The 24,549-nt window shown below is 42.1% G+C and overlaps 1 protein-coding gene across 13 annotated transcripts in view; it reads right to left on the reverse strand.

Annotated features, from left to right (window-relative positions):
• Positions 1–24,549, reverse strand: part of ZMIZ1 (zinc finger MIZ-type containing 1) — a 344,474-nt gene that overhangs the window by 138,825 nt on the left and 181,100 nt on the right. For all 13 annotated transcript variants that reach the window (XM_068689469.1, XM_068689467.1, XM_068689458.1 and 10 more), the window contains 2 exons: positions 20,711–20,821; positions 3,314–3,427 (listed from right to left, as the gene is read on the reverse strand). In XM_068689469.1, coding sequence (XP_068545570.1) covers positions 3,314–3,427; positions 20,711–20,770 — 174 coding nt within the window. In that variant the 5' untranslated portion in view covers positions 20,771–20,821. The remainder of the gene's footprint in view (positions 1–3,313; positions 3,428–20,710; positions 20,822–24,549) is intronic.

Genomic DNA, 24,549 nt, shown 5'->3' on the forward strand with positions numbered 1-24,549 from the left:
ACCTTCTGTGACAGCCTATCGTAGATGTTATTATCAAAAGAAGCAATTCCTAAGTGAAGCTGGAAGCTTTACTGCTGCTGCCCAAGCAGAGTATTTCTAAGACCATTCTTCTGCATCCATTCAGGTTCTGTTAGATCGGCAACAGGAATAAAAACATACTGTTGTTATAAAGTCAATCAGACGTTACCAAGAGTGCAGACAAGAAGATGGTGCATAGAACAAACAGAATTACTTCTTAAGAACCACTCCTCAGATTAAAGCATAATCAAGATTTTCAGTGCCTTTTCTTTTTATTAATACAATTAATTCCACTTGGTTAATTTTTGCAAAAATACTGTAGAAAAGACTTGACTGAGGCAAAGAATCTGTTATACCTGCAGAGCTACCATTAAATTGGCTATTCATAATACAACAGATGTGTTTTGATGCTCTGTCATTACATCTGATGCATTTAAACTTTGATGTGTGTGAATGGATGGTTTGTTCATCCCCGAGACAGCTTGCCCTTCTGCAGCCATGACATTAATATATTTCAATTTGGATTAGGATATACCGTGTTACCCTCTAGTAGGATATGATTTCATATCCTTTGACGGTTCCAGGAACAGTTTAGTGTAGTGCTTTTTCCCTGGTCAGAGAGCTAACACAATAGTGTCATAAGAGAAAAAAATCCTTCTGTACACTAAAGAGGAGGAGCCTTATAAGCAATCGTCTTTAGTGTTTACAGCTTTTCAGAAATAAATGCACATGCCCTTAGGAGTCCATGGAACTCAAATGTTAAAATGATGGTAGAGACTACTTGTTTTAAAAAGCATATCCCAAAAGTATGGGAGTTTTAAAGGAATCTGTTTTTGAAGGTCATTTCAAATACTGGCAAAATAAAACAATAATCCTGCTCTAGTGGTTTAATATACTTTCATACAGATTTTTCATTTTTATTTTCTTTTAGCATAATCTTCACAAAGAAAAACACTGATAAACTTTGTCAGTGTTACTAAAAATTGGCTCTTGGTAGTACAGAATATGCTACTAAGCAAACTAATGATAAATTTACTCATGATATTCCAGTATTTCAGTTGCCCTTCTCTTTATTATTTTTTATTTCTGAATAATTGCCCTGTAAACAGACTTAAGTTTTTATACATTTTTAACATTTTTATTAAACAAACAAATTTTCCTGTAAGATGAGTAAACGAGGAGTCTTAACATTCACCCTTAATATACCTGGAAGAAAACTGTTTAAAAAGAGGCTATATATAAAGCAAGTGCAGATAGAATGATTTTTTAAAAGAAAAAAGAGACCTTGCCTACTATACTGCTGTGCATTAGGAAGAACCAGGAGTTATCACACTCTTGGGTTGTAGCAATGTAAGAAAGAATATTTAATGGGAAGTAGGAAGAGGTATATACACTGTGAGAAATGAAAGAATACCTTAATTAGAGGAATTTTACAATTAGGAACAAGAAAGAAACTGTTCTATTCCTTACTATTAATATGCAATCTACATGTCTTCTGTATTTATCACCTAACACAAAACAAGCTAGCAGGTTAAGTTCCTGTGCTTTTTCCTTGCTAGGAGCATAATGAAATTACATGATATGATAAAGATGATGCTGCCAGTCAGATCCTACACTGCAGACAGTGCTTTTATTCTGTAGCAACCTTGGGAAAGGGGGGATTTCATGCCACCCAGCTCTTAGTTCATGGAGGACTATGAAGCAAAGCAATACATAATGTTCAAATGCTAACAGTACTTAGACAATAAGGATTGTTTTTTTCTTTCCTGCTTGTCAGGAAAAAAAAAAAAAAAAGTACTTTCATTTCCATGTATTCTGCTAACAAGATAATGTGTGTTTTCTCTCACTGTTTTTCAGGGAGAATGTCTTTCTCTCTTTCCTTTTGCTGTGAGGACAGTCCATCACTTATTCTGACCCTGCACTTGGGCCGGACTGCAGGTCTGCTTATATAAAAAGAAAAGATTTAAACAGCAAGGAAGTCGCAGGTCTGATTTACAGTGTTCTAGCATAGGTCTGCAGAGAAATACTGTGTTTGGGTTGCCTAAGCATGCTTGAGTTGCATGTCTCCTTTCCTGAATGCTAACCTCAAAATGCTAGCTAAATTTCTGAAAAGTATAAATAAAATGCATTTACAGTCACACACCACAACCATCGCATTTATTCACGGTTGAGGTTATATATCAAAGGTAACTTTCACTTCACGCACAATCTTTAAACATCATATATTTGGACTCTACTAACATTTCTTATTTTCTTTGTTTTTGTTTTTCTGTTTGAAAGAATGATATATGCTTTCTTATATCACTGGGTTTATTCTAACTTTTTGGCATAGAAATCTGAGGGATGCTATACACTTGAGCACACTAAGATGGAGCCATTCCTTAACATTTGGATTTCTGCAACTAAACCTCGATCTATTGTCTGTTTCATATGCATCACTTACAGACTGCATGAGAATAATCCATGCACTTTCACTCCCTCCCAACAACAAAGATGGTCTCTCCATTAATGATTCTAAAATTTCTGACTGCTTCAGAACTATTTGTATAATCTTGTTCTGCAAATCATGGTGAAGCTTTTGAACTCTCCTAGTCCAGACAGAATTTAATTCCTCTAAAGTCTTGACTCTACATAATAATTTTGGACTGGAACCCACAGCTGAATGCATGTGAAATAAAACTAAAAGTAGTTGTGTACAAAATACATTTTCTGTACATTATAATAAAGTTGCTTTAGGAGCTACAGAAGTCTTAATGAGGAATGAATGGAAGGAAAAGCAACAATGTCAACAAAACTGTTAAAATTACTATGTCAGGATTAGACCTGCAGCCAAGATATGCAGCAAACCAAACCCAACAGGCAGAAGCATTGTTCAGCTGGAGGTTCAACATGCTGAAGATAGAAGACATGCAGCCCTCCAAACCCACCAAAAATCAAGTGATGGAAAATAAAAACCTGAGAAGCCTGTTAAATCTGTAAGAAGATAACTTGATCGGCCATCTCAAACCATGAAAGTAAATAGTGTATGTGCACGTCAAGTAACCTAGCTTGTGCTAGGCATTTAGTAATTTATTTCTCTCTCTATCTATATATTATGATTTAACCTCTTGATACTGAATTTTGCTTCCTGTGCAGTAAGAGAATCAAATAAACAGTCGTTAGGGTCTGCCTTCATGTGTTTAAGACAAAAGGGTGAAAACCACAGAATGCAGATGCTGAAAATCAAGTTCCCTCGGCCACAACGTACGGTATAAACCAGAGGATAAAACTTCTGCCACAGGAGGAACGGACATACCGTCAAACAACCCATCAGGCTCTGCTCAAATGGTCTCTGGAAGGCTCTGGGGTCACCACACCAGTCCAGGAGCTCCGTAGCTGCATTATGGAAGTTTGCAGGGTTCTGTAAGTGCTGACAAGGGAAGATGGAGCAACACAGTAAATAATATACGTAAGTGCTGACATTCAGTTTTCCACATCACATTAATGCAAAGTTTGGAAACCAGGAACAGCATACGTTTTGGAAACAAAACCAAAAAATTGTATATAGAACACAGAAAATCCTACTTTAATTAATTCTCATCGATACTGATGCAGGTTTCTTCATTTTCTGATATGAACTCGTCAGTTGGGCATGAGGTAAGCTGGAATACCAGAGCTCCTCTGAATTTCTTCCTCCAGAGCATTACCTCTCACACATCTGCAAACTGTAATGGATTCTGCTTGGACACCAAAACTGTCCAAGTCCAAATGCAGGGAAATTCCAGTTTTGGGTTCAAAGTTCTTGCCTTGGTCTCACAGCTATGCCTTCCAACACTCGTGTTTCATCTTTGCCTGCCAGCCAGAAGGCATATATGACAGTCTCAGAAAATACCAGTGACAGAGCAAAGCGCACGCACTACACTGTGCGTGTAAAATCCACCTCTAGGGATTTTGGTTTCTGTTTATCATGCTTTATCATAATGAGCAACTGGGAGGACCAACTTTGGGATGACAAAAACACAAATCGTTCTTGACTGAAGTGTGGCTGGGGTGCTGCCACGATTGAAAATGTGCAAGCACTAGAAAGCACGTAGAAATCTCAGAGTGGAATTCTACTTCTGAAGAAACAAAATTTCAAGAGAAAAAATAAATAAATTTAAAATTTGCATGGGAAATGCAATTTTAACTGTTACACTCATTTCTGGTTTTGTACTGAACAAGCTGTACCCGTATTTTATTTGAAACACTTAGCAAACTTACCTGATACCATAACTGACATTATCATCCTTCACTGTGCTATACTGCCAAAGTGTTACAACATTTTAGCAGGTGCAGAGGGAGGGTATAGGAAAGAAGGAATTCAATTTATATGAAAAGTATTGCTACTAAATTCTGCAATTCTGGGGATGCTAAGTGTTTCAATGAGAACTCCAGAAACAAGAAGAAAAGAGTGTATTTAGGAACTGTGAATATCTTTTTTAAAAGTGGGTTTACAATTCTTGAGATAACTGAGAAAAATATGAAAAGGATGATCATTTTCACTGGAAGGCACAAAACCCAAAGGTATCATTTTAAAAATACATCCTTAGTTCTGAATCTGTCACATACTGCTCACTTCTAAGCATCTGAATTAACAATAATGTTCACAACCCAGTTTTTTTTCCCCGTCTTCCCCTGGTGCCTGAGAAGATGCATATATGAACTTACCATAAATGAAGGGAAAAAAATTGCTCCTATGCTAGGTTTTAAGGAGTTTGTAAACTTTTTTATCATCTTGCTGGAATTCTTGTTCTACGAAGGCTCTTGGTCAGAAGCCTTGTTTTTTAACAACAGATGACTAACAGGCGTGGCACAGATCCTTAAAACACTAACAGGACTTGAAAAAGCAGAAAAAGCATTTGAAAAAGCATTGTGCCATGTGATTTTTTGCTCTGCTCTACAAACATGGACTACAAACATGGGCTCATATTCCCATCCCAGTGGACAGCTTCACCTAGGGTGCACCTCTGAGCAACACGTCTCTGCCAGCTCGTTGTCTCATTGGTGGAGGAATCAAGCTATTCTGCATACAGATGAAAGAATCCAAATAAATAAATTTAAGAAACTGTACTTTAAGGCTTTTTGCATAAAAAATACCCCATGGACAGGGACAGTAGTTTGACTTAGCAATCTTCTAAGTAAAAGAGAAAAGGATGCTTTTTGAAGGTTTCATTTAGACCCCCAGAGAAGTGATTGCCTGACACCAAATCCCTCAGTGTACACTGCGCCTTCAGTACTCCATCTGCAGGGGAAACAGAAGCTGCTTTAAAACCCTCTACAATGTCGCATGTAAGCTCTGCTGCAATCAAACATACTGTTTCCAGAAGGCAAGAAATGCATGTAAGCTGCTGAACAAAAAGCACTGCACTGAACGCATGCTGCACGAGTAGGACACAGATCGCAGTATTAACTGAGCTATCTCAGTAGGTGGGGAAAAAACAGTAACAACAAAAAAAAACCTACCACAGAAAAAAACAACTACCCCTTCCACACAGAAGCAACCCATGGAAAAATTCACTGCAAGCTACCCAGCTCTGCACTGGAAATTGTCTTTGAAAATCCTTCCTTCTTTGTGAAATGAATTGAGATCTGCTGACAAGAAGTGCTAAACATGAGCTAGACATTATTTACTTTCACTGTTGTTACTGTTTGCCAGCCACACACCAAATCTTCCATTAACATGTCCAATGAAAGGTCCCCACATTAAGAAACACATGACATACCTGAATGCAAAATAATATTTGACAGGTTTAGGCTAACAAATGAAAAGCAGAGAGGAACCTCACACATTAGCCTTAATTTCAGCTTAGCATCACATAATGCTGATTTCTACTTAGCATGACACCACTGAAAAGCAGTATCTCTTTCATAGAGCAAAAGGTCCAAAATAGACTGATTTTGTACTTCCCTCTGGAAGGAAAGGCTCGCTTTACTTGCCTATGTCAGAGCAGGGGTGACCTCAATGACTCGATTGCACTGTTTGTTCTGTAAGCCTCCATCAAGGGATTTCACTGCATGGGAACAGAACGCCACCCTAACCCACCTGCTAAATACAGAGGGGATGCTGAAATCCCAACTTCCTAAATGCTTCTGCACAACTGAAATTAGTTTAGAAACTAGTTGGGCCAGATAAGCAGTTCTATTAATTCCATTAGAGGCTAAAGAGCCCCGAACAAACAGAAGAGGTAGGCAGAATACCAGTGGTCTCGTACTCTGTGGAGAGTATTTGAGCAGTGCCTGTGATGCTAGAAAAGCTGACCCTGCAGGGACACTTCTATCAGTTACACATAGCTCCTTCTGTGGCATATTCCTCACAGTTTTCTGATTTTTCTTTGTATTTTAAATAAATTTTTTAAATAAAATTTTTCATCAGATTTTTCTTTCCCAGATTACAGAGGACAAGGTTACTTTTTGAGGGGAAGTGAGGAAAACAAAGAGAAAACCCAGCCTGAATCAAAGCACAAAAGCAGGTGCGATTTCTTCCCTGAGTTACTTAAGAAAACATTCCAAATGTCTACCATGATTTTTTTTATTTTTTATTTATTGACAGCTTAAACGCTGCACCCGGGGCAAAAAGCACTAATGTCATTCACGCCCTCACAACAAAAAGGCTGCTTGAGAAGGATATTATTACATCTGCTGTATTCATCGAACAAGAAATTAAAGAGATTTTCTTAGCTCTCGATCCAAGAACAGAAGTACAAAACAAAGCTTCTGCCAGAGCCATCCATCAGCTCTCTGTGAAGCATTTCCCATGCATGGCTCCATCCTCTTCAACTGAAATTATTGGCAGCGTCTTGACAGAGGGAAGGCGTGAGCCTGGAGAGTCTAGCCTGAAACTGTGCTTCATGTAAACAAGGGAAGAATTCACCTCATTAATAGATGACTTGAAAAAAGTGACAATGAACCAGATCTTGCTGTGACACACCTTGGTATGCCTTCAAAGCTACTAGGAGTGAGTGTAATAATGAAGGGCCGTGTAATATTACCTTGCTTGCAAGCAACACTTATCGACAAGTAGAGGAAATCTGTGTGAACAAAATCTGAAGTAGGGATGAACAAAGCCAATGAACTGAATGAATCAGTTATTTACCAGACTGGTCGCAGTATCATCCGCTTTTGGGAAAGCTATTAGTGAGACATGACGATTTCTGTTATTACAAAACCTAACAGGGTTTTCAATGTAATCAGTTATGACTCTGAAAGATTAATATTTTCTTAGCCTGAACGGAACAGAAATCACAGCAATACTTGACGCATGTGAGTGTGTCATTATTGCAGGGATCACCAGGTGGTGCTTTGAAGAGACAGTCATCCGAGCCATTTATTTTTGGTATTGGAAGGAACCTTGTGTTCTTTGTAGCACTTGAATTAACAGACTGGTGTAGGGGGATGGAGAAAACAGCAAAGGAGCCTGCTCGCCACTGCACTGCAGCCCACTACAAAGAACTGTACCAGCACAACTCCCTTCCGAGGGCTGGGCTGGACTCCAGGGAAGACAGAAAAGTCTACCTGCTGCTCGTGACCACCTCTGGCTGAAACATTTTATTTACATAAAGAACAGACCGCCTTTGTAAATTAGCATGGGCATATGGGCAGCTGATGCAGGTACGTCAGGACCACGTTTATCAGCTCTCACAGCGACTGCCTGTGTGCCTGTTCCACGGTTTGCTGCCATGGGCTCACCCGGGGGAACACATTCACACGGGGAGTTACATGGAACAGCTGACACAAGGCAATTTTTAGTACAAACGTTACAAAATACAGCCACGTCTTGAAATTGCTACTCTCTTCCAATTAAAAGGCGATTAAAAACTCCTGATAAGCAATAAAACTCAGCAACAGAGACAGAACTATATGCTTCATACCATACATGTGTGAAATAGGCTTATGCAATAAAGATCTCTCTTTTTTTTAAGGATACTCAAGCACGATCGAGTACTATCTGTCTGTCTGCACACCCACACCACAGTGGGTGCAACCCACTTCCTGCAACCAAAGACTCAATGTAATTTTAGAGACAGAAACCAATTATCCACATTGAAATATGGCAAGGACAACAGCCTTATCTCCTCTAAATATAGAAGACTGCAACCCAGATGTACACTAGCGTATCTTAGAGAGAACAGTCTAGGAAGTAATGGAAGAGCAGCAGCCAAAATTAAGAACAATTACAGAGGGTTAAAGCAATCTCATGCATACATCAGGAAATGCTAACATGACAGCAATGGTATGGAAAGTGAATCACTTAAACGTGGAATCCGTATGTTCCAAGTTGTTGCTGTAGAAAACAAATGTAGAATTTCAATTTACAAACTGTGTACTTCTGGTGAAGGATTTTTTTCCCCTCTTCTCTTTGGAGTAAGTCAGACTGAAGCCACAGCCCTAATTTGCCACAACTTAACCTATTCAAAATGAGATGTCACGCAAATAAGTTTTTGAGCAGCAAACTGCTTAACTATGCTAAACAAGTTATTGCATTTATTTACGTGATGTCGCACCAAATTATGAAGGCTGACTCAAGTTGTCTGTTTATTTTGCCGAGTTATGTCTGCTCTGTGTCTCACTCCCTGATTTAATTGAGCTGCTGAAGATAATATAACTTATCACACAGACACGTTGCCATGTTGCTAGATTCTAGGTTAATTAACAGTAGCCTACAGTCACTGCATTTCTCACATGGTTAGCCACTTGGACCCTGTCTACTGTCTAGCTTCACTAATCAACGAGTCTGGGAATTTTACGCTAGCAATAGAATACACCAGCAGCAGACGGAGATTTGACTGTGCAGAAAAAAGCCCAGCTCGCTGGTCGGGAGCCTTTCCTTCCCTTGGAAATTAACTCGTTGTTACGAGACACGCACTAATGCCAGACTCCTGGCAGAACTCAGAGTTCTCAAATCAGGGGAATTAAATCCCGGGGGCAGCTGCCCTCTGGCAGGGCAGAAAGCTGTGGCCACCGTACCACCAGCGACACCAGCCCAGGCGTGCTGCTACCACAGCCCTGCGCCCTCCTGCCCACACACTGCATGGCACGAGGGGAGGCACAGAGCTCACGGGCCAGCAGCAAACCGCAGGGGAGCAGCATGGAGTACAACACAGCATCTCTTCATGCTGGTATTGGACTGAGGCTGCCCTGGAGCTAAGGATGCATCTCCTCAATATGCTCCTGAGAGCTTCTTCCCCTGGGCTCTGTACGGACACCCCTATCAGTGCATCTGACTGAGCTTGCTGTTCTTCCCATAACCTCCCCTTCCAAGTGCTGATTTTCAGTCATCGCTTCGAGCGAGGCTCCCTGTGTGCCCACGAGGCCGTCAGACCTGACTCAGTGGTGGTGGCAAACACCAGGTGGGGCTGGGGAGGGAGCAGCGTTTCCCTGCTCCCAGCAGCCCACACTGGATTAAACGTGGAGTCCACGCTTCGGATGAAATGCATCGTGACACTTCTCCCAAAGGTGGAGCTATACCATCAAAGTAAGGGAAAGACAAAGTTAAACTCACAGCATGCATACATACATTCCTCCCGCCTCACAAGCCCCTCCACCGTTTTTCAAAATACTTCTAACTAATAGCAATGCTTCAAAAACTTCTAATTCTTTTATTCCAGAGGTTTTTTTATTAATATTATTAGTAGTACTCCTTTTTCTCCACAAAGCACAATGCATATGAAGAGAGGAGCCAGAAGAAAACGATGGTTTTTAGTGTTCTGATACTGTACACATATCCTCTGGAATCATTCCTCAGACTTCAGCTAAGTTATTCCTAGTTTGCACAACAGGTTCATCTATGAATTCTGCAAAATTTGTCTTTTACAGTGTAACACATGTAGGACTTCAGTCATACAAAACCCAGTATTAAATCCATCTTTCCAGATCATGAGCTAGATCTCCAGCATGCTCCAGGTTTCACAGAGAGCTCAGAGTAACCAAAATGCATGCACACTACTCTGAAGTTCATGGGGTCTACTTGCAATTTTTAACTGTTGGCATGTTTTCAAGCTTTTTTCCACAAAAATCCAAGTTTAAATTCTCACAAGATTGTAAAATCTAGGGATTTAAAAGTAAAGAAAAATATATGAAAATTATCAAACTTTATATATAAAATTAGGATGCTCAAAACTATTAATTCAGAAAACACAGTTCCTTTGGAAGTAAATCAATTGACCCTGGTGGAGTAAGGAGCTGACCTACTCTCTTACATGCCCACACGACTGCTGCACCTCTGGCATGTACTGGCTCTGCTCAGTGAGAAACACAATTTGGTGTCCAGGCACTTTGGCAGATTCGACCAGGTAGTTCAGACTATTTTTTGTCTAGCTTAAAATTCAGCTGGACATGCTTGCAATGAGACATAATGCTATGTAACGCTGCACTGAATGGGACGGGGAGAGGGCTGCTGGAAAGAAAGGGGCAGGGAAGGAGCAGAGAAAAGAAAGATTACTTGCCCTTCAGCTGGAGCAACACAGGAGCAGAATTAATGTGGTTCTGCACGTTGGGCAAAGGGAGTTCAGCCTTGAAAGAAAAACCCACCGCATATCTAAAGAATGTAAACAGGATTCCTGGTCCCTTGACAGAGAATAACCATGGGGAGACAAGGCGTTTCTTCGTGCATTACTCAGCACGCAAATATGTTCCTAGCAAACCTATTCCCGATAGATCACCAGCACCACAAGCAATCAGTAGAGGACCTGCAAATCAGCAACAGTCGCTTGCTGTAACGCATTAATTGTGCTGTTATTACTGTACAACCTCAGCAGGCTCCCTGCGTGAGCCCAGCCGTGAGCCCCTCTCCCACGCACGGGCATCTCCTTCAGATCCCCATCCACGAGGCATTTTCTCTCCCGCTCATGCCCTCCACTAGCTGCAACAGAGCTCAAGGGGTGTCACAGAAATAGGGGACATTAACTGAGGATGTGCTTTAAAAGTAGAAAATGTCATCACCCAAAATAGGTGGCTTCTCTATTTTTTCCTAGTCGTGTAATGTGATTATAGAAAGGCCATCTACGTGAGCAGCTATACTCAGTATATTAAAAACTCGTCTGCAGTGAAGATTCAAAACAAATGGTCTTTTCTTTTTCAAGAGGATAGAGGGGAGTATTGAGCTATTTACTTTCTTTTGGAAGAGTGATTTCTGTTTATCTGGATATGGTTATACATAAGTTCAATTCTCTACAGCCCCCTTCAATATCAAAGATTGTTTTATTTATCAAAAAATTAAAAGGCTCAAGCTGTGCATTTTGTATCCAGATAATTTCCCCCACCCCCAAATTTAGTATTTGTGAGATTGAGAGATCCCTAATGAATAGAATTATCTTGCACTTACATGGTTCATTCCATTGTAGGCTTTATAAATATTTTATTAAGCTCACATTTTGAGAGGCACTAGATACACTGAGAGAGAGATTAAAACCATGTTAGCCATGGCTTCTTGTAAAACCGGAGTGAAAGGGGAATCACCTCTGCCCCACTTGTCCACTGCGGCTTCTCTTTCAGGAAAAACAAAAACAGTAAATACTGAGCAAAGCCCAGCTCCTCTTTGCCGGAGGGTTTAAGTACATGAAAATACGGGGTGAGATGAGGCTGGGAGTCAACGCTGAAGACAGGAGATCACATGCTAAACAAACGAGGAAAGGAACAAATAGAAAACACAAGATTCACTGAACTGCAAAGAGGCAAGGTGTTCAGTCACTTACTGTGCAAGCAGTAACGGAATACAACCTGTATTAATGCAGATTTCCATAGATGCTTCATTTACACACCAATATGAAGCGTGAGTTTAAATCAGTAGTGGTTTCAGAAAAGGTAGATGCCTGGCAAGTGAATAGACTTGGTCTCCTATACCACACGACCTGTGAGGAGGATTGCACACACGTGCGTGTGCCACAGGAGGAAAGAGAAGACAGCACAATGCTGATGTGTCTGTTAGTTTTACAAAGCGCCAGAGATGGACTCAACGCCCTGATCCTCAAGCACCCCACACAGAAAAGCTAAACCAAGAATTACTCCCTGGCTCTGCTGATCAGAGTTACTGTGCAGTCTTCCTGCTCCGTATCTTTCTTACCCACATAACCGCAGTACACTTAGAACTTTGCATTAGATAAGGGAACATATATAAGGGAACATGCAATCAATTTAACCTCCTCTCATAATCCCACCTAGTGCTGTTCCACCAGACCTTACTCGGCCTCTGAGGAAATCGTGACTTAGGGGTTTAAAAGCCTGCGATCCAGATCTGACTGATGGAAACAGGGCACACAAGTGGCCTTTTTGTTCACTTATCAATAGACAGAACAGCAATGCCCAGTCATCTTTGTACCCTTCATACAACCTGTACTGCAGTCCTGTCAGCTGAGAAACCTCAGAACAGCACGGCTTACGAAAGGCTCAAAATAATCAGAGAGCTCTGAGCTATATTGTCTTTGTGAGTGATTAAGGAAAAGAGTGACTTTCTGGCGGAAAAAAAAAGTCAAGAAACAAAGCAATAACTGTCTGTTCTTTCTTTTAGACCATGCTCAGCAACATCAGGCTTCAATCTATCTTTAAATTTGCCATTACAGCTTGACTGAATTATGAAATCAGCTTTCCTAACCAGTTCCCTCACTCTTCTTGGCAACTGAAACAAGTCATCTTCCATTAGTATCTCCCTGCTGTATGGTGCTAGTGTAGCTTGCACCCTCTGCATGAAACTACAGCAAAGATGCTGAGGCTTCTTCACCTTCCTTCAGCATTTCAATAGACAGCATAATGATACAAGAGCTTTCTTCTCTAATGCCCTCATGCTTTTCAGCAAGCAGTTTGAGCCCTAAGTATCTTAACATTTCAAGAAGTTAATTGTCTCAAAGCATGCACTTTCCCTTAGAATACTATTACACTATTAAAATAGCAGTCCAAATATTTACTTATATTTTTAATGGATATTATTGGTGAAAATAACCTTATTTGTTCCAGAGTTGGTTAGTTGCCTTCTTTACAAAAACTCTAGCTTCACGATGTCTTTTAGTATAAGAAAAAGTGAAGGCTGCAGGCAAAATGAGGACTACCTAAAAAAATTCTGTGCTATGAATAATTGAAGAGTTTGAGGCACATACCACAGCATTTTGAAAATTGGGTTTGGTGTTTTTTTTCCTGCAGTTCATTCATATCAAGATGTTTTAAATACCATTAATGAGGCATTACAACAACCCTTGACTAGAAGACTATTGCCAAAGGTACAGTCTTTAGAAAGGAATATGGCAAGCAAGTACAAAATGAGTTAATGGCAAAAGGGGGGGAAAAAAAAAAGGACAGACTTGAATTCCCCTGACTTATATACTGAACTAATTTTTTAAATTTCTTCACTTTCTATATTTCAGGAGAGTAAACACATTTTGAAAAATATGCAATAGACCTCAGTTTGACATATTTCGTTTTCCAATTAATTTTTTTGACTCATGTGAGTAATTTACTTACTCACTGATTATGCTTTTTACAGCACTTTTAATTAACAGACTTAATCTTTATTATTTTAATCTCTTAATCTACATAGAGAAAAAAATCTCAAGGTGACTATTTAAAATGACCACTGCATGAACTGATGCCACTGTGGAACATGTTTAATTCACCTCAGCTACTCTCAGGGGTCCTACCAGACAGCTAGACATTACTGAGACAGTTCAGAGTCAAAAGGAAAAGTACTAACAGGATTGTTTTGGGGGTCCTTTGACAAAGCAAAATTTGCAATATTAATTTAAACAAATCTGTTTCATTTAACTTCTCCTCCTTTTTGGAAAGGCCCTGTGAATGAAGAGTGGGGCACATGAGAAACTTTATTTTTTACTTGTTGGTGGGTATCTACTGGCCACCATGAAGGAGAAATATCCAACTATCACTGATTATGGGAGGTCCATTGCCTACAGCAGCGGTACAATTTGCATTTAGGGATCTGTTACGTTTACGTCAGAAAAGAACAAAAGAGAAACCCAAACTTTCAAAATCTGTATCAAGCCATAACCTACTAGACTTGAACTAATTACTCAAGTGTGATCACCAATCACATCTGCTTTAAAGGAGCTATCATACAGGGCAAGACCTAGGAGCAATTGCCTTATGAACTCTGTAGTAGCAGCCTCTACTCAACAAAAATGCTTTGAGCTGGAAAACAATGCACCTTCTTGGACATCACACAGCTAAAGAAGAAATACTATCTAAAAAAAAATTATTTGCTTTCAGGTGTGAAACTGTCAGTAGCACCAGCACCCTTCACCATTCTGTAAGTGCTCTAACTAACAGGAGGGAAACCTCTCCTGGAAACTCCCAAAGCAGTGATCCCTCTTCAGGTTCTTCGAAGAATCCATTGATTTTTCAACCACTTCTGTACTATGATGCACTTGTGGGGAGGGTATGTACCTCTTGCATCATCCTATTCAGCAGTTAGAAACCAACAGCACAAACTAAGTATAAGAGGAAAAAATCTGTCGGTGAGTCCAGGTCAGTCAAGGATGAATCATTTCATTTTGCCAACATGTGATATATAACTGCCTGTGCTTGCCTCAACATTTCCCTTCCCCTGATCTGCATAGCAAAGAACAATATGGAAATTGCTTACTTCCAAGGTATTCTGAAGGTCTGTCTCATTCCCCTAATAGTGTAGAATGACAGGGTTGATAAGCATATTCTTTTTCTCAGGATGGATCATCTTGAAACAGGCTTGGAAACTTATATACATCTTTACTAGATTAGAGTTTTAGAGCAGTATGGGAATTTTTGCAAAGCCCAGGAGAAATAATGAGAAGGTAACAATTCCAAGCCTATTACTGCCACATCAACAGAAGCAGGTCTACCAGCAAAGAGATCTGGCAAACCCTTCATGGAAGAGTCACAGCAGCTGCTGTGTACTTCACGCATTGTATTGTTGACAGAATACAATGTGGACAACAGCAAAAAGAACAGCTAAGCCCACACAGGCAAATTTATGAACATTAGTAGTTTGTGCATTTGTGTTGATATATGCTACAAAAAGGACAAAACTGACTGAATTTTCACTAACAAGCAGGACACGCTCCACCGGTACTCAACAGGCTCCATCCAAAGCATATCAGGTAACACTAGGCAGACGAAAAACAGCATACCTGCACCAGCTGCAGCACCAGCTCTCTAGTTTTCAAAATGCCAGCCTGTCCTCTCTTTCCTACATCTTTTCCACCTGCAGGTGCTTACAAAGCTGCCTGCAGCGTGTGCTTTGCGACCTCCTGACGCACACTGGTAGCGGCTTCTCCTCCACGCTGCATAGAAGCAATAAGGAGCTAACAACACCAGCGGAGAGTTTTTCTTTCGCAGACAATTGTAGAAGTCTGCACAGTACCATCCTCTCTTAAAACAACTTTTTAAGCCACTTTCTGCTTTTGCAAATGGGTACAATAGCCCCTAAGTGCAAATGCTGCACAGCCATGCCTGGTAGGGATTTGCCATTGCATCAGCTCACAGAAGTAGAGGAAGTCAAGCAACAAGCACACACGTAGGAAGGAAGAGCCAGAAATGGTACGACAGATGCTATAGATGGGTTGCCAGCTAGGTTGTGTATTCACTGCAGAGTTCAACCCAGCTGCTGACGAGATCAACTTCCTATGCTCATCTGACACCAAGGCAACAAATGTACCTAACATACAGATTTCTAGAATTTTCCAATGTTCATCCTTATTTACCTGTAGGCAGTTTTAAGCAGTAGGCCTGATTAGCTAGTTGCACAGGAAAAAAACTAAAATTAATCTAAATACTATGGCTACCAAAAGTTTTAGATGTAAATTTAATATGTGTGCATTTTCATTCGAAAACAGTTGACAATACCAGTGCCTCTGCCCTTGAGGCCAGGTGCTGCAATAAAACAAAAACAGGACTGGGAAGGGGAGAACTGTGCCCACCCTAACTTCGCCAGCCTGCCTCAGAAGATGATGGGTTACATTCAAGCCACTGAGTCTTATAAACTCAGCCATCTCATCCGATAAGCAAGCTACACAAATGCTGCAAGCATCAAGATGGTGCTTTCTCCCCTCCCCGCACTAGAAGTGCTTCCAGCACTTTGTCTCTTTGCTCTTTCCCTTGTGGCTCCACCGCCTGAGCCAGAACAGTCGCCTACCGGGATGCAGGATCTAACATGGCAGGAATGCTGATTGACAGGTCTGCAAGTGGACTGGAGGAGCCAGGAAAGCTGGTCTGCTGTCAGTTTTTCCTAAACATACTTAACTCTTGGGGAGGAGTATTCCAACAGAGTGAGCAAGAAAGCAGACAAAGATAAAAAATAAAAGAAAAAATAAAAAAGTATATATTTATCAAGATGGCATCTATGGACCATTCAGCCAATAAGCTGCAACACTTCAGGTCCCTTGAATATCATGTTCTTAATTGAAAAGAAAAATCTTTTTCACCATCAGGTTCCCTGCTATATGTTATCTCATACATAGCTGCTAAAAAATAGTAACACTTGTATGGGTTACAACCAAAAAAAATGTATTCTAAATATATACGCCCTTCATAGGAAGACTGCCAATTCTGAAAATTCATGAAGAATGAAAATTTCACAAAGCTTTATTAAAACTTTTTCAGCTGTAATTTCATATCTGTCTATATTAACCCATCCACAATATGTTAAAATGACATGTTTAGGACTGCTGAGCATTTACATGAGTCTGCAACAATAATTTTGAAAAGCAGAAGGATTAGTTCAAACATCTCAGGGCTTAAACGCTAACAGTTATGTAAATATACAGGGAATTCTATTTTCCTCTGAATTGCAAGTGAGCAACCAAAAACCAAGTTGCTGAATAATGAAAGAAATGGGACTGTCTGTTTCCAATCTGAGAGAGAAAAGATCAACGCAAACACATGGCAATTACAACTTTTAGCATCTCTCTCTGAATGGCTGGGTAGGCATTATAAAGCATCGCAACTGCAGCTATTCAACAAGCCTTCCTGAGGGAAAGAGGGGAGAAATGCTAATCGCCTCCTAGAAATCAGCCATGTGACGTGTGCCTCCAGTTAAGCTGGGTTCACTAAATGATCCAGCATCCTTTGAGGATACACTGCTCAATGTGTCACACATGACAGAAGCAGCCTTCTCTGCTCACACCACAGCCAAATACTTCTGACACACTTGCACATACTTCCCTTTAACCTGTTATCACAATTTTAGCACAGCTCTAATACCTGCCCTGATGACTGCCCTTAGCACAAGCCTAATCTGAAAGGGGTCGCTTCTTACTAACTTAAGTAATAGGAAGATTTTAGGAATTTTTTTAACAGGAATTCTTGTCAAGGATTTCACAGGAGAGGTATAGGAGCCTTATAAACTGACCAGCAAACAGAGACAACAAATCGAAAAGTCCCCAGATTTAAAACAGCTTCAAGCTTTGAAAGCTGGACCCATGGGGGAGAGTGGAGAGGGGGCGGCCTGCAACCTACAGATTTTGCTGGTACTTGCTCATATCACAAAAAGAGAACAACGGATCATGTATGAATAAAGCCTCATCACTGCTCAGTTGTGAGGAACAGGTTAAGAAAACGGGTCAGCTCCCTGGGGCTGGCTACGAGGCAGGAGCTGGCCGGCCCCCTCAGAAGGCCGTGCCTGGGCCCTGGCTCCGTGAGGGGGGTGCCACCATCCCGTGCTGGGTGCTACCGCAGGGCCCTGGGGCCGGGCCAGGCGTGTGAACAGGCTGTCACCTCAGCCCGGCAGGCCCGCTCCCGGGACCTCTGACCCTTGCTGAGCACAAAATCCTTTTGTATTTTGGTTTGCATTGACAAAAAAATCCAGGAGAAACAGCCTACACCCTGAAAATGCAGCTTCCTTCAGCGTACCCTGAAGAGTCCTTGGTGTCAGGACAAACCAATTGCATGTGTTACGGGAAGACTGTTACTTTGGCTTTTTCCCCTGAACACTGAAAAAATGTGTTTGATTTTAAAGCACATACACTTACAAATAGTGATGGAATCAGCTACAAAGAGACCACACAAGCTGTTCCAGCCTTCCACAGAAGTCTGTGTTGTGTTTTTTTTTTTAAAGCGTAAATACACAGCCACCTCTTCAGTTTGCCCTTTCATCTCTCTGAAACAGTTCTTAACACACACACCCTTCATTTCCTAACTAGCTGATCATATACAAGGTTTGGTTTTGTAGTTGGGAAATGCTAAAAAAAAGATAAAAGTAAAACACAACCTTGATCCTGAAAGAGAAGTCAGCAAGGACATTGTGGGCGTCTCCCGAGCCAGAGAGCTGGAAGAAAGCAGCTGGCACTGCCCCTGTGCTGCAACCTGATGTGGTTCACCAGGCGCTGGGATACAGCCATGTGCATGACACACAGGTTCCTCGGGGCTGGGCGAGGAGCACACAGGGCCACAAGCTGCGTGGGATCCGACTGCATGGGCTGTGTGCTGCCAGCAAGGGGGACAAATGGGTGGATGCAGGGCGCTGAGGAAGGGTGGCTTTTAGCCCCCACTGCAGTGCACCTGCCATGCTGCTGCTGCATTAACCCACCTGCAAGCACACATCTTTTCAGGAGGGCAGCACTGCGTTTCTTTCACAGGCTAGGAAGGGAAGAAAGGGTGAAAGACTGGGGAAGAAAATGCAGGCAGATTTTTATCTGACCCTGCTGCTAATCCCCCCAAATTGGTGAGGGTATATTGATAGGCCCATGCAAGGTACTGCTTCGCTCCCCAGACCAAGAACTGTGCTTTTAACAGTGTGTAATCTAGTTCTGTATGGGTGAACTGGCAATGCCTTGCTGTGGCGCTACATGAATTTTACCAGCTAATCACCTGTCTCAGAAAACAATGTAAAATGTCTCCAACCCAAAAAGTTATGACCATATAACAGAAGAGTCTCCTCCAAAAAACTAGTCAGGGTCGTTTTCTGTCCCTTCCTCCACTACAACAAAGATAACAACACAAGATTTTGGAACTATAAAAAAAAAAAAAAAAAAAGGAGGAATCTTTATGCTAAATTCTTCAAGAAAAAAAAAAAGCAAACATTCTTCTCAGACAAAACCTCAAATATTGCAACTCACACAAAAAAGCTTCTGCCATATATTTTTGGTGGTCAGCCACTGGCTTCCTTACCTACACTTTGTCATGAGTTGAAAATAAAAGCACTGATACTCACTGATTCGGGCCTCTGTAGGAAATGAGGGCCAGAAGCTGCAGCCACAGCCAGGTAGGATACCTCCCCAATGTGGCATCCTGTGCTGTCAGCAGAACAGAGCAACTCCGAGCGCCCTGTCCATCAGAAGCCTCTGAGCTTCCAGACAGGATCAAACAAAATCGAGAATGTTCCATGAATGGTGGAAAACCCTGCCTTCCTCTTCAAAGAAATATGTCCTAGAGGTCTGGGTAAACCAGCACTATGTATAAATGAAGTTAGTGGTTTAACTGACAGAGCATCCATTACATAGACAAAAATATCTCTTTAATACTGTAAGAAATGTAATTTGATATTCTTTTATCTTATTAAAATAATACAAATTCTCTATGTACAGAAACCGTCAGCTCTAGAAGACGGAACTAAGCAGTATCCCCCATTTGTCTCCACTTGATCTGAAGGCTTGTTCTTACAGCTGGAAGGTTAAATTGTTCTGCAAGTCACTTCATTCTTCATCCTCTGGGGTAGGATGGCCAAAAAGGGCACCAATTTGTGCCAGCCAAGGGCATGCTTTTTCTGAACCAGACAGTTGATAAGGAACTGGGATGAAATCCCAAAATTCATTTCCCTTGGGCCTCTAAAGAACCATGAGATGCATTAACTTTCACCACGTAGCGATGAGGGAGAGGGAGAAAGAGAGAGATTTAGGGGGAAAAAATAGCCACTACACACCCAGGCCAAGGCTGGATTATGACCAGCAGTTCTGCAGGGATTGATTCCTACTTCTGTTCCCTGGCCTATGAACTACCTTTATTCGACTTATTCCAAAATCATTTAATATAAAGGAAACACGGTGAGGAAAATCAGTTGTTTTCAGTACTAACTGTTCTTCAGTACTAACTGTTCTTCTTTCATCTCCTGCCAAAGCATCTGTATGGCTAGACTTGCAAACAAACACACTTTTACTGTTCTTTGCATTAAAACACATTCTAGATATCATAAACCTCTACTAATACGTAAGCAAACATGACAAAACATAATGGAGCTGAAGCTAAGAGGATGGAAACAGATAAAAAGTTTAGAAATCTATACTAAGCCAGTACCACTCCCATGTGCTTTTTTTTTTTTTTTTAAACCGTTTCCTTTGATTTAGGGTGTTTTGCATCCACTGCACACAGAAATCTATGAACAGAGAAGTGCTGCACTCCCTCAAGAAAAAAAAAGCACTTGTCCCAGAGCAAAAGCAGTCAGGGAGATTCTTAACTTGGTTAATACAAATATAAAATGGAAACAGCAGGACTCTAGCCTTTAAATATTTCATGGCCAAAGTAGCTGGCCAGAGAAAACTGCTCAGGCAACAGGGGAAAAACAGGTTGTGAACATAATTTTACTGCATCAGTGAAACTCTAGGCTGATGGTTCCTCAGAAAGGTGAAATGGAAAGTTTAGCTTTTAAGGTCTCCTCCCCACAAAAGGGTCAGGATATTCATCGGGAAGCAGGAAACTATAATGCTCAATACACCCTGCCACACAATACACAATGCTCTAGCAGTAATGATGTCCACCTTCAGCTTACCTGTTTTATGCACTGCAGCCGGTCATTGGTCTGCTGTATGTGCCTGTCCATAGAGTTCATTTTGATTGTCTCCACTTGGCTTCTACCTGAAAGCCATTAAAATCCCTCGATCTGCAAGACAAAAAGGACAATAAAGATCACTCAGCACAATCTGTGCACTTCTATCAGCTCTACAGCAAGTGTGACCCTAAGATCTACTGGAGATTTAACCTTCCAGGTGATCCTGTGCAGACAAGGCCCCTGTTACAGAACTGCAACACAAATGGCACTAAAGCAATGCAGCAAGGTTGCCCGCAAGAAACTCCTGATTACGCTGCAAGATGAAAATAGCAATAATAGCAATAATAATGACGATAATAATGACAGTCTAGGTTTTGCAAGGCCAAAAATATGGGGATTCTTCCTCATTTTCCGCTAGGAGAAAACACCTCCCATAAATACTAAATGAATCAGGTACAAGTATTATAAGGCTAAAAGGAACACAAAACGTCTTTTCTTTTTTCTTAAATAATATGCAGGCTCTGGATTTGTATACTGAAAAAAAAAAAAAAAGCAACAGGTACGCTTCGGACTGTCCTGTGATATTAAATCTAGTAGATCAATTTAACGACCCTGTGAAATGGCTGCGGCAACAGCGAGCCAGGGACTGGGATTCATGACTCCGTCAAGCCTCCCAGCAGGACCCCGCGTCTGAGAGAGAGGGGCCGGGTCTCCCACCAAGGGGCTGAGCAGCTCCTGCCTCCTGAAAAAACGGGTCTCCTATCTGTAGCTGAACAAGCTACTTGCTACTTCTGAATAAACATGTCCTCTGTTCTTCAGTCCCATCTCTACAAAGCTGCGCAGCCTGAGGCAAATTAAAGCTTCTCTGTGACTTTAAAAAACAAACAAACTAGAAAATGGAAATGAAGGCTCAGAGTGGCATTAGGAGTCTGAATTCGTGTTGCTACAGCTGTAGGAAATTGTCAGATGAGCAATGGCAAGGAGTTAGGAGGATCTGCAGAGCACACCCGCGGTCCCCCAGGCCCCAGCTGTGCTCATCGTGCCGGCCTGCGGGCGGTACAGGCCGTCGGGACCGGCCCTGTCAGCGTAGCCACCAGCGCTTCTCCTGAGCCAGGTGCCTCACCACACCATGTCACACCTCACACGTGGGGATAACGGGGTAATACTGTGTGCCTGCAGCTGGGAGCAATACCCGACGGCAGGGAGGAGGCCGGGCTGTGGGCATCACGCCGAGCACCTCACCCTTGGCCCAGGGCTCAGCTCTGCCACCCTGGAGGTAGGGATGGATGAAATCCCACTCAAGTTTGGACCAGGAGCAATGCACAGAAACACAGGCGAGTGTAAGTGAGCGCCCTTGCCGCCTCTTCCCTCCCAGGCCTTCATCTGTCTTTTTCTATAGCAGTTCAACAGCAGATCATACAGAGAAAAGTCAACAACTAATCACCAGTGTCAGTCCATAATTCATATTACCAACCCCTCTGCACTGTAACTTCCATTTATTTATGTTTTAGGCAGAATCGCATGGGACTCCAGCCTGCACTTAATAAGCTGAGCAGATTTAAGTGCTTTTTCCTAGAACTCACTTCTCAGTGAGGGGCACAGAGATGCTTCGCACATACATATGTATACTCGCCTGTTTCAATCACTTTCCTGGCATCTATAATGGAAATGAAACCATAAATATTGCACACTGGAACATGAAACCAGGCTTTGCCTACAAATGCCCACATCCCTGTACTGCCACAGAGCGGCACAGTCCAAGCATCCTCCTGCTGAAAAACGAGCTGTGGGCACCAATTCACAAATTCTCATCCAAACCCTGTATTGATTTACAACTCCGTGCTAGCACAAGCAGGGTGCTGGGCTCACACGGGAATCATTCCCTCGCGAGCCTCTCCAAGGGCACCAAGCAGTTTTATTATTCAGAGGGCTGGCCACAGCTCTCCTCTGAGAAGACAGCAAATTTTCCAGGTCCCTGTCGTGTCGGAGATGCTGGCCACTGCCACCTCTCGTGACGCAGCATCTCCTGACAGCAAGCGCCTGTGGCACCCACCGCAGGAGGTTCCTGCTGGGAGACACGGCTGGTACTTGCACGGCCAGGCAGCCTGCGCGGCACGGCATCCCACGCACCCCACGTTTCTGAGCCTCACTGATAACGCTCCTCCATGGCTCCTGCCGGATTAGACTCAGGGAAAGAAATCTTCTCTGCTAGACAGCTAAATGAGATCTCACAACAGCAGCTCAGGCTCCTCATCTCCCCACTCCAGAGACAAGAGGGTTCAGCAAAGCACTCCTGTCAATAAATTGTAATACTTAGGAAACGGTAAAGGCTGTTTCACATACCGCTATTATCGTTTGATTATGCCACTGCCACCTTCTCCATAGCAAACACCATCCAAAGGTTCTTTAGTAAATGTAAATTGATATATTTTATTAAAAGCAAGTAAGACAGTCTTATCTGCCTGTATATACCCAAACAAACCTCAGCAGTCGTGAAGTTTAATCTCTCAGTGGACAGCAGAGGTATTTATCAAGAGATAAGCTAGCCCAGACATGACACCACTTCAGCAGTGATCCATCTTACAAGCTGGGACACATTATCTGCATTTTAATTGACCATCAGGACAGATGGAGGAGAACATGTTGAAAACAAACACGTACACATGCACATAGGATTTTTGGTGAAATATTTGAAGAAATTCAAACTGAAGCTTTTTTTTTTTCTTCTAATAAACAAATCGGGGTACTTGTACTTAATGAACCAACAAGCAAAATACCATATTTCTGGTTGACTTTGTAATGCAATTTTTGTATTTTTTTGGCATCATCAATATAAACTCCTCACTAACATGCAGCCACATAAAGAAACAGGGAGCCAAGTTGAAAAGAGCATCTATCCCACGCAACAGATACATCGCCATACTCTACACTGCCAGAAAACACAATTCTCAAGTAAAGCCAGATACAGCAGTGCTCAGAGATGGGGCTAATCACATCAGGAGCTGCCTCTGGAGTTCCCGGCAAAATACTTTGGGGCTGGGAGACTGCAGAGAGATTTTACACAAAGAAATGATCGTAACTTGCCTTTGTGTACTGTCACTCATGCCAAGAATCTTATGCACTGATTCATGGACTGTATGTAAAATAATACCCCAATTCTGTGCCTTCTAGTTAACCGTAAGCAAAAATGAGGCTTGCTGTTAGCTACCTGAATGGCAGCCTGCCCTTGTATTTATCCAAATTTTCACGTCTCCCACACGCAGAGGTTTCCTGAAGGCCGTTTGTGGAAAGGCAGGGTACAGACTGTCAAACAAGCTCACCTGGTGGCCAAGGGGAGCCCCCGCTCTCCTCCAGACAGGTCACTCAGTATCTTTTGTAAGCTGATCAAATCCAGCCTTGAAAATAGTTCTTCTTTCAACACCCAGTGGCTCCCACCGAAAAGCGCTCTCTGACTCACCCTTCCCTTGGCAGCCTGAAGCGTTTCACTTCCATCCCACCGTGCACTTCTCACACCATTTGTGCTCTCTGGCTGTGCCTCCTCCCCTGCCCCGGCCCCGTGCTGCCAGGCAGCCCCCATCCCTCCCCAGCCCAGTTCATCTGCCCTCTTCTTCTCAAGCTGTAGGTAGGAGGGCTCACCTCACACAACGACACGAAGGCTTACTCTGCATTTAGAGGATCCCTCCTCATACACTCCAGACTCATTTTTACCTCTCTCTCAGACACATCACTGGAGCATCAAATAGGAAAATCTTTACAGTGACCATACTGGGCCTAAGTCATTTTTGCTATAATAAAAGCGGAGCTCATTAGTGGGAAACCATTATTATCTGGAAATTATT

The sequence above is a fragment of the Anas acuta genome, chromosome 7 (genome assembly GCF_963932015.1).
Source record: "Anas acuta chromosome 7, bAnaAcu1.1, whole genome shotgun sequence".
Lineage (NCBI taxonomy): Eukaryota > Metazoa > Chordata > Aves > Anseriformes > Anatidae > Anas > Anas acuta.